This window comes from Teleopsis dalmanni, chromosome 1 (genome assembly GCF_002237135.1).
Source record: "Teleopsis dalmanni isolate 2A chromosome 1, ASM223713v2, whole genome shotgun sequence".
Taxonomy (NCBI): domain Eukaryota; kingdom Metazoa; phylum Arthropoda; class Insecta; order Diptera; family Diopsidae; genus Teleopsis; species Teleopsis dalmanni.
In genome coordinates, this window is record NC_051846.1 from 6624596 (window position 1) to 6643859 (window position 19264).

The 19264-nt window shown below is 26.5% G+C and overlaps 1 protein-coding gene across 3 annotated transcripts in view; it reads right to left on the minus strand.

The window, feature by feature from the left end:
- The window catches only part of LOC119673013 (paramyosin, long form), a 30622-nt gene that overhangs the window by 7770 nt on the left and 3588 nt on the right, over window positions 1–19264 (minus strand). Inside the window, exons 3-7 of one of the 3 annotated variants that reach the window (XM_038084212.1) lie at window positions 14027–14113; window positions 13788–13954; window positions 6782–7653; window positions 6587–6714; window positions 6407–6519 (exon numbers count right to left, since the gene is read on the minus strand). In XM_038084212.1, coding sequence (XP_037940140.1) covers window positions 6407–6519; window positions 6587–6714; window positions 6782–7653; window positions 13788–13954; window positions 14027–14113 — 1367 coding nt within the window. Of the gene's footprint in view, window positions 1–1405; window positions 3427–3784; window positions 3949–4013; window positions 4147–6406; window positions 6520–6586; window positions 6715–6781; window positions 7654–13787; window positions 13955–14026; window positions 14114–19264 lie in introns of those variants that run through there. The other 2 variants (XM_038084214.1, XM_038084213.1) reach the window with 2 other exon arrangements.

Genomic DNA, 19264 nt, shown 5'->3' on the forward strand with positions numbered 1-19264 from the left:
GTATGGTTTAATATATTTCAAACCAAATGCTTTTCCATAAAAATTAGTATCTTCACTTTGGCTGTTAAGATAAGTAATATAAACCTAAATTCTTAAAATCTTGTGTTTGGAAATTTGAAATATTGTAAATCGATTAAGTCGGGAAGACTTAAATACTTTTAGAGAATAAAAAACTCTCTTCAATAAACATAACATAATATTTTATAAAATTTTTTATAATTAATGATATAATTATTAACTTAATTAAAACTAAATTTGATCCAGTCGACTAATTCTAAATTAATCACATTACTTCTAAAAGTTACCAGAATTTGCAAATAACTAAAAAATGTTAATTTAATTAAGTGTTAATATTCCACATATTACAAGTTAGTAATATTAATTTCATACGAAGAAACTAATATACATGTATTTAAGGATGTACTTATAAGGACGTATTTATATCATGTACTATTTTAAGTTACTAATTTAGACAGTTTATAAATGCGAGTTTAGCTTAATTTTTACTCAAAGCTATTATACTAAATAAATATAATTTTGTCGGCTAAATAGTTAAATTTTATTTATTATTCTTTGTTATAGTGAAAACTTCTTAAATTTTAAAAAAACTATTAATATTGTATTGAATATACAAAAAAGATGATCATTATAATTTAATATTAGTTTAATGCATGTGAAAAAACGCTTAGTATAATGAAAATAAATATATATTTAGATATACTAATTAATTAATAAAACATATATAATTATCCATAATTTGTATTAAGAAAATATATTTAGAATTAAATATTAATCATATATTAATTATTGCTAAGAGTAGTACTGATGCTAAGTCCATAAAAAAATATAAAAAATTAAATAAAATTTATTTCGTTTGTTATAAAAATTTGAGTCTAACGTTTATTATTTGCCAATTCTAATTTCATATAATAAATAATTATTTATATATATAGAAAAAAATATGATTTTATAATTGTTCATTGAAAGGCATACCTCTAACAGTACGCATTCAAAGCAAACTGTTATTAACAGCGACTTTCGTACTGTAATGAACATTTTAAGTCAATATACCTATGTAGATGATTTACGAAGTATTTTGGTTTTTACTTATTATTTATTATTTGCAATTATTTATTTCATTAGTTTTAAAAACAAATGTTATAATAGAATATTTGAATTTAATAAATTACCCAGGAAATTGCCGAGAAATTCGAATTCATTGAATTCTTGAAATGAACCAAGCATATAAAAATGCTATATAACAGCCAAAAATTACAAAGAAAAACGGGATTTCAGTACACGCGACTAACCTAAACCATCGAAAATATTGAACAAAATTCAAAATAAAGAAATTTTAGAAAAATTTTTAAAATTAAAATAAAATAATTTTCCACTCTTTACGTTTATTCGTTTTATTTAGCAAAAATTAAATGTAATTTTAAAATTCTATTTCAATTAAACAATAAGGTACGAGTATCTAACATATGTTTTCTTTTTAAATCAAATAAATTTAAATTTTCACATAAATGTACAAGTGCAGTGTATATGAGGTAAATGTGTGAGTCTGTTCAGAGTAAATTATATAGATTTTGTAGTTAAAAACTCTTAGTAAACGCCTCCCCAGCACAAACGCAAAAGAATTGCAATTTCTTCTACTTGAAGCAGCTAAAAATCACATAAAATTAAAATTTATTGAAAGAAAAATAATAAGTGGCATTGCCAAACTGCATACAACCACTGCCTGCGACAGATATAAGCACGAAAGCAGGGGACTTATATGTCTTTAGTTATATGCAAGCAAAAGTCATAATTTGCTTTTCCCTATAGACAATATTTTCTAATGCTATTTCTCTTCTAATTAATTTTGTTCTGTTAAAATTGCAATGCACTTTTCCTTGATGCAAATAACGTTTTATGTTTATGGATCTCATAATAATTTATTTCTGCTCTAATTCCCAAATACCATATGTGTGTTTTACTTCTTGAAATAGAATTACTATCAATTTTTTATATATCAGCACTTAAAACTAAATTCAATCTCCTCATATATGTAACTCTCTATCTACTCTACCCAACTAGTGCCAATATATATAACCATAATTTTTGAGTTTTGGATGCTTAAGCATCACCTTACGGCATATCCAACATTTATCGGTTATATCGCACCTGGAATCGGCATAAAATTCCACAGTTTTCTGATTAAGTGTGGATAACTGACGTTTCACATTCAGTAGTGAAGAGGACACACGATGGTCTAACTTATCAACCATACGATCATCCATAAGCTCAATATGTGCAGCATGAGTTATAATACGATTGCCTTCTTCTGAACCGGAACGCATACGACTTGCAGCACGACTCGAACGCGCTATGGTTTGTACTAAGAAATCATCTTCTTCTTTTTTGGCGGTTTTCATATTACGTTCCGATTCGGAGAGTAGGGCTTGAGCAATGGCTGAAGCCGATTTACCGCGAATTTGTCTTTTAAACTCATTTGACATTCTAGCACAATCATTATCGAGCTCCATTTTACGTATACGTTGGAGTATTCGTATGGTATCACGGCGTATTATATCCTCTAATTCCTCCTGACGACGGCGACGACGTTCGCGAGATCTATCTAAAATAGTATCCGGTTCGATATGCTTAGTAACACGCGATGCGTCCGCGAGCTTCTTTACACTAAATGGTGTACGCTTTTTTACGCGAAAATCTAGCAAAATTTCATCAGCTCTTGCAGCACATTCACGCGAAAGACGTATTATCTCGTCGGTCGTATATGTACGTACGGGTACAGAGGAATGATATTGTTTAAGGCCACGCTCACTTGTCCACGGTAAATGTGGCAATGTATCGGTATGTAAACCTTTTGCTTTTGCATCTAAGTAGTCAAGCATAGGCTGATAATAATTCATAGTGTAGCCATAATTGTCCTCATAGGTGGATTGTCGCATGTGGCGGGTACGGGCGGGACGTAAACTATAAGTTTGTGCCATTATGCTCAGAGAGGGATTCTGTTTTATCGGTTAGTATGTATATAGTTAGATTAGTTGTTGTCTCTATTGTGTCTATATGTGTGTTTGTGTTATTTTGAAAGGGTGCCTGTTTTTGCTGACAATTAATGTTTTTATTGCCAAACTGATTGATCGATCGAAGTGAAGTATATGTACAAGTAGATATATATGTATAACTGTTTGCTTGTTTCGCTATGTATTTTACTACAATTATTTATATTTTACTATTTGTACTTAACATAGAAAATCAAAAGATACAATAGAAATATTTGTAGTGCGTGCTATTGTTGCCTTTGTCTTTGCCTGTAGTTTTCTTCTCGATTTTCTTTTCGGACTGACGTTTTTGGCCTGTGGTTGCGTCTTTTTGTTGACGGTTTGTTTTCAGCAAACTAAATATTGTACTTGTAGAAATCTATAAAAAGATTTGTAGTACTTTTAAGTTCATTTCAGTGCTACATAGTTTCAGTTAAAGTCAATGTTTTTCTATGATTGATAAATGTATTTCGGTATTTGCTTAGAATGTCATAATATAGTTGCTCTTTATGCAACATTACTTTGCAGTAGAGATGATTAAGTTGATTAAAATATTAAATTGATATTTAGAGAGAAAAATCGAAAATGATATAAAAATAAAATAATGAAAATATATTTACATTTTATCAAATAAATTAAAAATATATATAAATACATTTCTAATACTTAATAAAAGTCTTCTAGTACCCGTATATTATGTCAACTAGACAACCGAAATATTCTTTATTTTTGTATACCTTTCTGATTCCATAATAGACAATATTTAACACTTCAATCGTAAGTTGGCCTCAAAAGGTATTTACTTTGAAACCGTATTCCGAACCTTTTGCGTTATTAGAAAATTCTCTACTTTTCAGATATGCAAAATTCTTGATTGTGTAATCAATTATTTCTTTTCACTCTAAAATAAAATTTTTTTTAAATAATTAATTTGAACTTTTATTTAATTTCTGAAACAGAACTTACTTTTTCAGTTTAATAAGTTTTAAATAAATTATTAAAAATATTCAAAAATAATTGCCACAAATTCACTGCACTTTTCGTCTTCTGAATTGATTAGTCTAAGGCAATTTCAAAACAATTAATCAATCGAACATTTGCAGTCGAATATATCTTTCGAACTGATTTTTTTGGGGTCAGCCTGATAAGAACTACATTCGACTTCCTGGCACAATTAGAAGAAGAGAATCAATGTTTTATCAATTTTCTTTTATCAATAAAAACAAATTACACTCAGGAAATGCAGTTCTGTTTAGTTAAAAGATTTTCACAGACGGAAAAAACATTCGATTGATTGGCCTTCAAGTGTCAATACGATCAACACAATTCAGATTTGTACTGATTGATTTTTTTACAGTGTAACAAGCAAGACATTCATTTTGAAGTGTATTGTAAAAAGAAATATATTTCCATATTTGTGAATTTAAAAAAAATTATTTTAAAACTATTAAAATTCTAGAAATATTATTATTATATTATAATTAATATTGATACATTGAAAATATTTAACAGTGTTGGAGAGGAACTTCTTTGCTCCCAAGGATATAGTCTCTTAATTTTATTATGTGAACAGTCAAAAAGAAGAAACAGAGAATCTCCATGCTATTATTGCGTTCCTTATATATTTATAAATAATAATATTAATATTTAAATAATAACTTATAAACACTTTATATGAATTTTGGCGCTTCAGCTGTATAAATTGTGTTAGCATAAAGATATTTAAGAGTAAAATTTATTTTCCCTGAAAAATTGAACTAATCAGTGGATTCACTTTATGGGAAATTTTTTTATAAAACGGTTTATTCTGTATACACGAATATGTTAGGTTTGGTTAATCGGACTGGCCCTAAGCCTTACATAGACATAACAGTCTCTTATGATAACAGACAGAGTCAAACTTCTTTAAATTTGTAAGAGAAATCATATAGGTTGTCCACGTTTTTGGTGATTTGAAAAATTAATTGAAGCTTTATACCTGAATTATGTCCAAGTTTCCAAATTGTATAGTCTCCAAAAACTTTAAATGTGCTTTTAATGGAATGGTTCATAACTATAAAAGGTGCTCCAAAGTTTCGAGCCACCTTAATTTTCTACTCATGCCACTATTGGCTGGCCTATGATAGCTCCACAATTTTGAAACCCTGTTATATTTCATATATAAATTAGACAAAAAGAAAATAAAATAAGGCAGTTACGTTTATTTTAGATCTTAACATTATTTTTACAAATCAGTAATGAAGGATATGGTTGCATTAGGATCAAAAATTCTTTCCAAAATTACATGAAGCCAGTACATGAAGTATTAAAATTTTTTCCGCAGATATAATTAAAATCAAATCCTTTTGAAAAATAGTTTAATGACTTATTATGTGGGGTAATATATATTTTTCTATTAACTTTTAACTTTTAAGATACGGGCGCCCCCAAACGAGTATATTCTATTTATTATATTAATAAATGTAATTTGGGGAAATTACTCACTAGTAAAAATTAAAATTTTTATGGAAAATCTTGTAGTAGTGTACTAACTATATTAATTTAACGATCCTTAAATCGATGCTTACAGATTTGTTATTACAATTTAACGTCACAAATCTTAATATGTACCTATGAAATACACTGCAAAAAAGTACTTATTTTTTTTATTCGTAAATTATTATTCTTCAATAATAATAAGTGATGGTAATTTTTAGTCAGCACTATGGATATCTGTAGGTACACTTAAAGTACTTACTACACTTTGACATATAGAAGAAATGCTATATTATGCTGCTATGTTATACCGTTCCAGCAATTAAGGGACTTGTTACTTCTCGTACTATTTCTTTAAATTTTTTCTTTAGTATAGGTCTGCTGATATAGATATAATATCATTTAACTGATGATATACGATCATAATATTATTATTAAAGATAAATAAAGTTAATTTTATTTAAAGAAAAATTATTATTAAATCAAACCAAAACATTAATAATTTGTACTACATACATTATAAAATAAAATTAAAAACTGGAAAATTTATTCCAAATACGTAAATAGATTACACAATTCCTATAATGAGACTGGTAATTTTTTGGAACACATTTATATCGATTAAACAATCCTATATCTTATTAGGTATGCCAAAATATAAAAATCTTTTGTTTTCCATATATGGAATATGTTGTATGTATATTTTATTTTTTTTATTAAAACCCTTTATCAAACCAGTAATTATAAAAATATGTTAAATAGCCCAATATGATCTATTCTATTATATGGAATTATTTTTGTCTTAATTGTCTTAATTGTCTTAATTGTACTTCTTTAAACTCCAAATTAATTTTTTCATAAACTACATAAATCTCTTAACTTACCGAATAGCTTCAATTTCTTCATCTTTCTCAGCCAAGCGGCGTTCAGCATCGTGACGGTATTGATTGAAGTCAGCGGACAAGCGTTGAGCACGTTGTTCCTCAGCCTTGCGACCCTAAAATTTATATTAGTTTTGTTTTAAACTTTGAATCATAAAATTAGTATATTTTCTTAGGACTTACAGCTTCAGCTTCCTTGTAGGCAGCAGTCAATTCATCGCGTTCATTTTCAAGACGACGAAGTTCAAGTTCCAATTCGTGCAAGCGACGGTTCATTTCGTTAATGGCGCCCTTAGCATCATGGAGATCATCTGTAACAATTAATTTGTATTATTGTTTATTTTATTAATTTTGCTTAATTTTTTTGTTAAAGCTTACCTCCTAATTTCTTGTTCTCACGTGCCAATTGTCCATTAGCATCCTTAACCTTTTCCAATTCATGAATTGTGCGTTGCAAATCGGCTTGCTTGTTCTTCAAATCGCGTTGAGAGTTCTCGAACAAAATGATGGTTTCTTCCAAACGGCTCTTCAATTCGACATTATGTTTCTCCAATGTGTTAACAGATTTTGTCAATTCGCGGCATGTATTATTAGATTTCTCTAAATCGATGATAAGTACTTCAACTTCGCTGGCCAAACGTGTCTTTTGTTTCTCCAAATTGTTAACCTTAACGATGAGGGTTTCAATGTGTTCTTCGAGCTCGGTGATGCGCACTTGATATTTGCGACGAATTTCTTCACATTCCTCAGCACGTGCTGCTGCTTCGGCTGTGTATTTGTTTTGCCATGAAGTAGCATCAGCATTGGCCTTGACCAACTGACGTTCCAAGTCAATACGTGCTTCAGATTCTTCTTCGAGTTGAAGACGAATCGATTCCAATTCGGTTTCAACTTGATGAAGTGAAGATTCTAACATTGAACGACGACGGTCTTCATCTTCCAAACGACGGCGTGCATCTTCCAATTGGGAGATAACTTGACTCTTGGAATATGAGACAGTGTCCAATTGAGACTTGAGATCTTGGACGTCCTTGATCAATTCAATGTTCTCTTGTGAGAGGCGAGTTTTATGTGAAGTGATATCGATAACAGTACGATTCAATTCTTCGATTTTAACATGCAATTCAGAAATTGTTATATCCAACTTTTCAATATGTTTGCTGGTAACAATTTTTTCCTTATTGTATGATTCGACTTGGCTGAGCAATTCGTAAACTTCAGCTTGGAATTTGGCTTTCTCCTTTTCGGCTCTAAATTTAGTTTTTTTAAGAAATAGAGATATAATTATTAATGTTTTATAAAAGTTTTTATATGGAAATGTACAATATATTATAAATTTATACTTATGTTAGCGCAAGCATTAATAGCGTTTTAATTTTAATATATGCCGGAAGAAATCTTCTAGACGATCCACGGTAGGAATAGTTTTCGGTTTTTATATTTATATACATATATACGAATATATATCTATATAAATTATAAGCTAGAATGAATTTATGCTTAGTAAAATTTGCAAATTTCTATGATAAAAAAGTATTTTTTATTGGTGGAGAAAGTCTTTTTCGGAATTATGAAATTCATAGACATATTTCCGAAAATGTGAAAAAGCTTAATTTTGTGCTTTATGTGCTTTCGTTAAAATAAAATTAAATAAAAGTTTTAACTAAGCAAAATTGATATGTGAAGATACAAAGCTTTCTGGTCAACACATTTCCATAGAATTAAGCTTGTATTTATAAATATTACCTATTCTTTTAATTAGTATGGAGATATAATATATTAATTGGACTTAGTAATATTCTTTTTTGAGAATAATATAAAATTCTCTAAATTGCATCAACAAATCAAAAATTTTGAGTTATCAACTCAACATATATTTAGCATGTTATAGTGATATAAAAATACTACTTTATTATCGTGATACATTATTAAGGACAAGGCAAAAAGCTAAATGAACTTTTATTAATAAAAAGTCTTCTGTAAAATATTATTGGTTATATAGAAGTTAAAAAACTTTTAATTTGATGTTAACAGCAACAAGTAAAAACCAACCAAAGCAATCTAAGACCGGATCAGTCGACCGGAGAGGGTAAGATATCTGTACTTAAGTAAGCACTTAATTTACTTTTATTATTATTAATAAAAGAAGTGATTGTGCACTGCGACATAAAAGATCTATTGTGCCCCTTAGTCGGATTAGGGTGTTTACCCAAGTCCGATTTTTTTAATGAAAGACAGTATAGAGCCTATCTTTCCTAGTCTTGAATCCTTATGATCCTTGAAATATCCTCCTAGGTGTTTCTTCCGCTTGTGAAGCATCTAGTTTAATATTTATTTATTATTTTTATAACAGAAAAATAATATAAAATATAGCGTTTTTAGTGCTTTCGAAGGATTAAATTAGATAAAGTCACCAAAAGTGAAAAAGAAGAGATTTTTTTCTATCTAGATAACATACTGTGCTATATAAAGATTGTGAAATTATATGAACTATGTATTGAAATACCGCTGCTTACGATATATTTGAAAGACTCTTAGAAACAATAGGATAAAAAATGTTTAATAATATTTACTGCCAAAATTGAAAATTTTCTCATCGCAAAGCTGTCTCACTTTCTCATCATTACATTTATATTCCAATCAAATGCAACTTAACGAATACAGTGCTAGATAACTGTACTAAAAAGACAATAAGTATTCTCTTTATATGGTAGTTTTACTCACAAGTAATTATTTTTATGTTTAATGTATTGAAATTTAAATAATTAAGTACTAGCTAAGTATACTGCAATATGGAATGAAAAGCGTATGACAAAAAGTGCTAGGTACTGGCAGCAAAAATAACCAATATAAACAAGAAGAATATATTTTTGTAAGTCTATGTATTTTTGATATTTTAATATGTATTTAAAATCAAAGTGAAAGGAATATACGTAAATAAGAATAACTACATAATGTATTTGGTTCAGATCATGTCTCTTTAAATTTTTTAAGTCTTTTATTTTAGTAGATAAATAATGCTTAATAAATTCCTCAATAATTAAATTTTTTTTATAATATAAAAAAAACTCAAAATAGTTTTTCAAATTAAACTGTCAAAGCAAACTGATTTTAAAGATCTCTAAAAAAGTTCTACAACACTAACATATAATTTATCATAGAAATTTATATTATATTTTACTAAGCATTTTAAATAAAAATAGATATATTTATATTAGAACAAAGTTAAATAATATACATTATTATAAGCTGTGGAATTTATTTTAATATTTAATTTAGTTAGTTTTCCATTTGTGTGGTATGTACGCTATGTTATATGCATATTCTATGGACTGAAGTGATGTTATATGAGATCTGAATACATTGATTATTCGCATGATAATGATTCTACGGTGTTGAGGTGAACATAAGTCAACGGCAATCGCTGACTTTTTATTGGTATTTAGGAAATTCAAAGAAAATACCAATCTTCATAAATATTCTCCTTGTTTTCCACGTAAAAAGTATCGAATTTCCGTAAAGGTGAATTGGTCAAAAAGAGACAACAACAATAATAATCATATAGGAATGCGTCTCATACATAGTTAAACACTTAGAAAAAATAATTCAATCAAAGACATATTTGGATAGTCGGAGCAAATTGAGAGAAAAACAAAAACAACAACAACGACGGCATAATAAAAATCACAAGAAAAAAAATAAAATAAAAAGAAATTGTAGAAAAATTTTAAAATTTTTTTCTAAAAATAAATGCAAATTTTCAACATCATATGTTTTATCATTTTTTGTAAAAACAAAAACAAAAACAAAAAGAAGAAAAAGAAATATAGCAAAAACATAAAAGCGAATAAATTCAAACACACAAAAAAAAAAGATTTGCGTGAGAAAACAATGAAGAAAACGCGGAAAAGTGCTGCCGCACACAAGCAAAAAACAAAAAGAAAATCAGTGTGAAATGAAAATAAAAAGCTCCGTCGATCAAAGAAGCGAGATAAATCGTGAACTGCGGCTAACTACATACGAATTGCTAATGGGCGTGGGAATTGGTCAGAGTGAATAGAATTGCTGGTAGAAATCATTGAACATTTGTCAACGGAAATGCGCAAACTCTAGCGAAATATGCACAAAATTTTCTATATTTTTTTCACTTTTGCTTAGAAGTGGAAATTAAACTACGATTTTTTGTTGTTGGAAAATCAGAGTTACTGCAATTCACACTATTTTAACTTTGTTAAGATCATCATAATTGACCTTAGCTTGATATGCCTAATTAATAAAAATACATAAAAGCTTATCACAGTCATTAGCTTTATAACTGCGCATACTCTATGAGCAAAATCGGTTAATCTATTAGATTTAAACTCAAAATTTAATCAGAAAATATTTACCTAAATGCTCAAATTTTAGCCTTGAAAAAATCTTATAAATCTCTTAAGAACATTTGAATATGAATTTATTTTTGGAATTTGGAAATATGAGATTTTAAAAGCTTTAACAAAATTGAAAAAATGAAAAATAAAAAAAAAATTAAAAAAAATTATGTTTTATAATTTTTGTATAAATATTTGAAATTTAACATAATTAAATTAAGTGTATTCTATAAAATAACCTATTAAAAATATATATAATTTAATTATGCTTGCAATTTTTTTTTCGCTTAAATGTAAGACATTTTTCTTGGCTTCTACTGCTGAATTAACGAAATAGTAATTTTTGTGTAATAAAAACAAAATTATATTATAAACAAAAATTCATAAAAATGCCGACATAAATATTCCGAGAGTTTTTAATACTTGTACTACAAAACTTTAAGTAACATTGACCGACTTTTACATGTGAAGAATTGCTTTTGCTATTATAGATACAGAAATAATAAAAAATGTATATATGTATATAAAAAATTATACGAAATTGTAGGTTAAATATGTAGAAATGTCTCTATATACTATGGAAGAAGTGTAAAAATAAATAATGTTTTAAGCAGAAATTATATTAAAACATGTTGAACATCATTTATAATACGGAAATAGTGATTATCTGTACATTTGTTATAATGTAAGTCATTTCATTTCAAGTATATAGAAGATTTTGTTATTACGAAAAACATACGCCCCTCTTTCGACTATAATACATTTGGAAACAGTTTTCAGCTACTAAAGTTGTGATGTATATGTATATGTATGCTATATGAGGTGGGACTATGAAACGATGGAACAAAAGAAGTTTATATCTTTAAAAACCACTGAAGATGTATTATTTATATATTCTTATACCCAGTTCAGCAAATTTAGTTTTAAACTAAATATAAAAACTAATCTTTTAATATATATATAAAAATGTTTAGATGTTCGAAGATAGTTTGAACACAGAATTATAATTTCTCTATATAATGATTGGATGTTTCTAATGAATATAAGAATTATATTAGAATATAAATATTCTAATAGGTTTTAAAATCAGTTTTAATGTGGAATTCCCTTGAAATTTGTTATTAACGTATATGTTAAATATGTTAATTTTTGTATATGACGGTTCTTTAATTTTAATGAAGATATCTAAACATATGGATGTTAATTCAAATGTGTTTGAACACATATTATATTGTAATATATTGTATTAATTTTATATATGAAGATTGAATGATTTTAATAGATATAGTAAGATATTTTGATATCTCTCTAATACATTCCAGGTATAGTTTTCAAATAGAATTACTGTTAAATTTGTTATTAACATTAATTAAATGTATTTATGGAAAAATTGCTAATACTTTAATAGTGCAAATTCAATATATGGAACTGTTTTATTATTTCAAAAAGTGTGATGTACATTCTATGTAAAAAGTATCTGGAACTGTTGAATAAAATCCAAAAAATCTGTTTGTTAAAATTTATAAATAAATTAAAATTTATTTCGTTGTTCTTAAAACAGATCCCATTCCAAGTGAAAATTTCTTGGAATTATGGTATATAATATAAAATATGGCCAATCAATTAATTTTGTCTTGAAACTAGGTCTACTTGACTGCTCTACAACTTTATCACTGATCGGCTTAATCACTCATATATTCTTTGTAGGTTGAGTGAAGAATGACCTTTAACTGTTTTTGAGATTTTTTGTTCATGATTGGTTTGAAATACAGTCCGAAGCGATACTTTTGGAAAGGGAGCAGAACTGTGGCGATATCTTTTACACTCGTTTTTAAAATTAATAATTCTGGGTACGTTTTACTCAAAAGTTAAAGTAACAGAAATACGTAAGATAGTTAACAACTATTTTTTTCGAAGTGACAATAAATACAATGTTAATTAATTAAAACTCCTAGACACATTATAACCCATTAATTAATTTTAAATTGAAATCAAATATAAAGAATTTTTATTAAAATCTCAGTTCTTTTGTGGTCTCGAAAACTGAAGGATATAGCATTAAAAAAGTAACAACTGAAAGAATATTATATGGATTCTTAAATTTATAGTCCATAGTTTATTAAGGATTTTATGGCTTTATATAATTCCAGTGATATAATTTAATAAAAAAATCTAATTAGTCATGAGTTAGTCATGTTGTAATAATAATGAATATATATGTATGTATATGAATATTGTCCTTCAATTCATTTTGAAGAAATCTTAGCATCCAAGCGTATATGCCTGCTTAGTAATAATATATTTTTTTAAAGAAATGAATCCATGAATAGCTTAACAGCGGCCTAAAAATATGTTAATAATATATTCCGTAAAAATGGTTTTCAAAAGACTCGATTAGTGAAAAAATTGTTTTTATATTTTTTATATATCATTAATCTTTTCACAGCAAACAATCTCTTGATTGTTACATGACTGAAGCAAAAAAATATTCAAATATTTACCTAATAGATTTATATAAATTAAATATAATGGATAGATCGTGAATACCAATTGTAGCCAATAAAAGATCTGGCTTAGCTAATACTATAATTACATTCACAATTATCGAACCTCAGTAGTACACTTTTGTATGAATTTTATATTAAAAATATGACATTACTGTACATTTGTTCAGGTTATTTTGAAAGTAAAAATTTACTTAAGAAATGACCTCAATGTGATAAAATGATTTTGGAGCACGGTAGATATTTCAAGCTTTAAGACTTTAAAGACTTTTATAATTTCTTTTAAAAATATTTTGGAACACAATTAAAAAAAAATAATAAATAATGGTTAGGTTTCAAATCATATGAAATGGTTTATATATGCACCTCAACAAACGATTTAATAGGAATGATGATTTGTGTATTTTTATAAGAATTACGTATATTTAATTTATTATTGATATATTGCATTAAGCTGTAAGCTTTACATTAATTTTTATTTTTTTTTTAATTGCAAACAATCAAACTTACCTAGCCTTATTTTTCGTTAGGATTTCAACTTGTTCTTGGAAATCAGTAATAATTTCGTTGTGCTTCTTCTTAAGAAGCATGGCGGTTTCTTCAGATTCAAGATGAACATCTTCAAGCATTTTGCGCAATTTCATTAATTCAGCATCGCGCTTACGATTGGCTTCAAACTTTAATTAATTATAATATTTAGATATTAATTCTATATATCTAAAAAGAAAGAATTTTAGAGAATTACTTACTTGAACTTCGCAACCACCTTCGGCTTCCTCAAGACGTTCGGACATTTGAATGACCTGAACGCTAAGATCAGCTTTCTCGCGTTCAATCTGAAATTATTTGAAAATCTTAATCAGTAAAGGTGTGATTATTTTTTTATAAAATATTTAACATTTTAATATATATATTTAATGTGTATATTGTAAAAAGTTGGAAATTTGCAAAAAAATAGTTATCAACTAATAAAAATTTAATTATATTTTTTAAATCCACTTATTCAATTTATGTTCATTGGTATGATACATGGCTTCTTGGCTTTATTTCCTACAAAAAAATGTAGTATACCTAATAGCGATATTATATAGTACCTAAACTACCCTGGCATAACCTAATATCAATGATTCTGATGTTTAAATTTATATTAATAAGATATATTTCTTTATTACCAGTAAATTAATTTCAACTTTGTTGTAAGACAATATTATTAACATATTATCTTAACATGGTAAAGTGAGCATTGTAGTGGCCTAAACTAAAAGTTTTGACTCATACGGATCCAATTGTGTTATATCAAATCTGTTAGTATCATAATTTTTATTGGGAAGAAAAATATTAAATTAAATGCTAAATTATATTAAAATTAACCAATATTTTATTATTATTACTTATTATAAAAAAATCTATAAATATTGACTGAATACGATTATATGCTAACCATACATGATCTCTATCATTAACAATCCAAGATTGGAAAAAATGGAACCTGAGTGGTTCCATGAATATAGTTTACGACTAATACGATAAATTCAAAATTCAATTACTTTGTATTTGGTTATGCAAACATATACACAGAACGTCAATAAATAGCTATAATATTAAAGTGTAGATGTCAAAGAACTTATGTCTATAATGATCAAATAAAGTTGCTAGATATATAGCATCTAGTTATACATAAAATCGATATTAGTTTTAACTTCTTTTTAATGTAGCTTTTTCCAATTTTTTAAACTTAATCACTACTGATATAATCATAAATAGATAAAGAGTATCTAATAGGTATTTTAAAATACTCTTTTTATATCAAACATGTTTAAAATCTAATATCTAATTTAACCGTAGGAACCACTGTGATATTTAATATTTTTTTATCAATTTAACATAGATCTTAGGCTTTGTTTCATATATATTATGTATTCTGTTGGACTGCGAGGTGTTCTGGCATAACACATAAACTAGTATGATCATATTTTATGTATGCTTCTAATTTTCGTAGACAATAAACTATATAAAAATATAATTGTTATATGAACTCTGTACATGTTGGTCATACTATAATAATATTTTAATTATATAAAAAAAAAAATTTATGAATACATGAAAACACATGTTATTGAAAACCGCATTTACCATATATTTTAACATGTTATTTGCTAATAAGTCATGTAGAGACTTAAACAAGCGACTTGTTGTTTTTTGCCAGACTTTGGAGCGGCAGAAACCATCTCATGTCAGCTAGTTGTAGTTGCCAATTTAAGCCATAAGTAGGAGTTTGATATGAAAGGATTGTATATATAAAAATGGCAGAGATATTGTTTTTTTTATAAAAAAGTAATGAAGTATAAATGAAGTTCAAATAAAGTAGTGTACGAGTGAAACTTCACTTGAACAATAGGTGAATATATTTAAATAGTTTCTATGTATATGGAATTGATTGTAAGGAGTAGAGATTTTAATCACATTTAAATACTGCTCATATTGCTATAATAATATATATTATATATATATATTATATTATATTATACATATATATACATACATATATATATATACACACATATACTGATACTGAATACTGAAATATTTTTTTTGGTCATATAATTCAATATTGAAACTGAACAACATTTGCTTATATGATATCAGTACGCTATTATATGTAATTGTATGTTTACATATATATATTATTGTAATCATTATTACTATAGATATATTTTTAATATTAATTATTATAAATATAGTTATTTAAGAAGCTTGAAGTGCTATTGTTCTTAATTCTCTAATTGTTTTTTTTTTGGATTTCTTTAGAAAATGTTCTTTACCAGGTCATTATCGGTCTATGTTTGGATCCCACACAGAACAGCTGCCTATCTATTCTGGCTCTTGATAAGGGAGGTAGATTTGTTCCGATCTTTATATAATGTGTAGTGTAATCAGCCTAGGTAGTATGTGTAGTATTATATTTGTATATTATGTTACAAAAATTTTATACATTTAATTTTATTATATTATACTATATATTAAAAAAAATGTTTTTTAGTGGAAGCAGGCTTATGTATTAAAAACTAATGCTTGCTTTCAGATATTTTAATACCAAAAAATTGAATTTCATAGCTTTTTTATTTAATTAATATAGATTAAATGTTTTTAAATAATATGTTTAAAGTATTTATATAAAAGATAAAATAATGCATGTAATAAAATATGTGAGTTTTTAAATGATTGAAATTCTTTTGTAGTATATTTCATTTAATCTAAGGTATTTGTAAGGTATTTTCAGATAGAATAGATAATAAAACCATTGCAATTTGCATAGGAGCATATCTAATTTTTTATTGCACTTCCTTCTTTCTAGATTCGTTATGCAAGTGGGGCAGAAAATATATAAAAATGTTTGAAAATTTATTACATTTTTATATGCAACACTGACAAGCGAAAAGGCATTTTGCCAAAATGAAAATAATTTTCAAATTAATAAAAATCAAAAATCGCTACACCTATAAACCGCATATATAAATTTTTACTAATAACTTAGCAATAAAAATTAAAATTTTCCAAATAAAAAAAAACAACAACTGTACTTATGAAACATTAAATTTAGTATAAGAATTTTGCAATTTTAAACTTAAACGACCTAATTTGAATAGGAGCAATAAAAGTGCGAAATTAATTTTAAAACTAATTTGCATGTGTGTGCGGTTTCCACACATGTGTGTGTGTGTGTGTGAATGCTGATGAGATACAATTTTCAAAACAAAAACCATAAAATTAGAAAATTCAATATACAATATACAATATAGAATATATTGTATAAAAAATATATATTTTTTTCTTTTATTTGGTTAAAAGTAATAAAACGGAACGTTCGAGCAAATATAAATGACCAGTTGATGAGTATGAAAGATATTCGCATGTGTGAATCTGAAGTACACATATATACCTACTCGTACTCGTAGGAATTCCTAAAGACTTCAGTTTCTGTTTTGTATATATGTCTCTTGTGTATTCTAAAATATAGAATATATTTTCATGATTTTAGAAATATTGCAGCTGCAAAATAAAACATCGAAAATAACATGTGGCAACTACGAAGTGTACGAAGAGTATATATAGCAACAAATTATTTATAAGGTGTGGTCGGTCAAGTATTGAACATGAGCTACATGCAAGGATCATCTCTGCGTATTACTGGCAGAGATGAACACAGTGATCTCTTCTCACCTACCTGTCATGGCTGTTCCGCCATGGCTGCTTAGCTGGTGTCTTTATGTAGTGTTTGCTCTTTGCATGCAACAAAAATCCTAAGATTATTAAATCAACATTTTGATTTACTTTATTTTCTTAATTTTAAATTAAAAATACGCATATGACACATAAACTTTTTGATGTATTTCTCTACTCGGTATGTGAGTCATTATGTGGGCGTTATGATTGCTTGTTTTGTATCTATAGACATGCAGGTGATATGAAAATATAAACTTAGATATCAAGAGTTCAGATATTCTTCCAAATGAATCTCATACATTTACTGCAGCATTTTAAATAACATAATATTAAAGTTTTTATTTAATTAATAATTAAGAAGTGTCAAATAAATTGTTAGCAATAATTCTAGCAGTGTATTTTATGTAAAAATTAGTCGTGTATAAAAGTTTTTGTATAAAAAATTATTTTTTAAAAACATTTTTTCTCACAGATACAAATAAATATTTTTACTGAAAAGCTTTGCAATAATTTTTGTTTTTTTTGTTCAACTAGAAATAAAATTTTTATTTTATTTTTCTTTTGTATTTTGTATGTTTTTCGTATATTTTTGTTATTCTACATTTTAAATTTTAAATAATTGTATTGAATGTCTGTGCTAAATTTAGCTTCATTTTTCCAAATGATAAAAATTTATTTAAATATTTCTTGATTGTTAATGTATTTTTTCTTCTTCTGATTTTTGAGGTTAGCAACTACCTTAGTTTTGATTAAATAATTAAATACCTATAGAGAGTCTTAAATTATTTTCTATCAAGAAGTAAATAAGTTAGTAGTATAAACATATTTTTCTGCATAAATAATATAGATAAACTAACATTTTTAAATATATAGTATAAATATATATTATAGTATACATAATAATACTGAAAATTAAATAGTTAGATGAAGTACATGAGTAAGTCAAAATATTACGTAGATTACAAGTGGATTTGTTGTGTACCTCTAGAGCTAGAGCTTAGAGCTTATATTATTAGACTTCCTTCCAGATTATATATTAATTACATATTTAACCAAAATTTTGTATAGATATTCCGAACTTATATTAGCTGGCTAAGACAATTTTTTAAAATTGTGTGATCTATAGTTTAATATATATAAGTATTTGTAATAGATGAGAGATATTTTTTTATAAAATTTTTTTTATAATTTTTATTAACTATTTTTATCATGATTTTATTTTTCTACGACTTTTCATCTGCGAAAATTAACTAATAGATTAATTTTCTATTTTACTTACAGGTTGTATTATAAACCCACAAAAAAATAAGCAAAAGAAGCATGAGAACCTCTCGCTGATAGGGAACAATAGTTTTTGTGCCCAAATTTTTTTTATTTTCTAATATGCAAAATAAAAAAAAAATTATCTATAAACAGTTCAAACCGCTTTTATTCAAAAAATCATTATCACTTGTTTATACATCTAAAAATTTGGAACTCGGTTATTGTCGGATCTGATACATCTGATATACCTAGTCACAGCTGATATCCCAGCCTATTAGTTTAGTGAAATATTAGAGAGTTAAAATTCTAATTTTTTTTCTATTTCTATATGTAGTTCAATATCAATAATCTTCATATTTTGCCTGGGACTGTATGATTAAATGCGTAAAAAATTTTGTGACCCAAATTATTCATAATCGGGTATGAATTGAGGACCGGGGGTATTATTATTGAATTTCGTAGAAAATTCCTAAGCTCGACAATGATATATATTTGTTTAT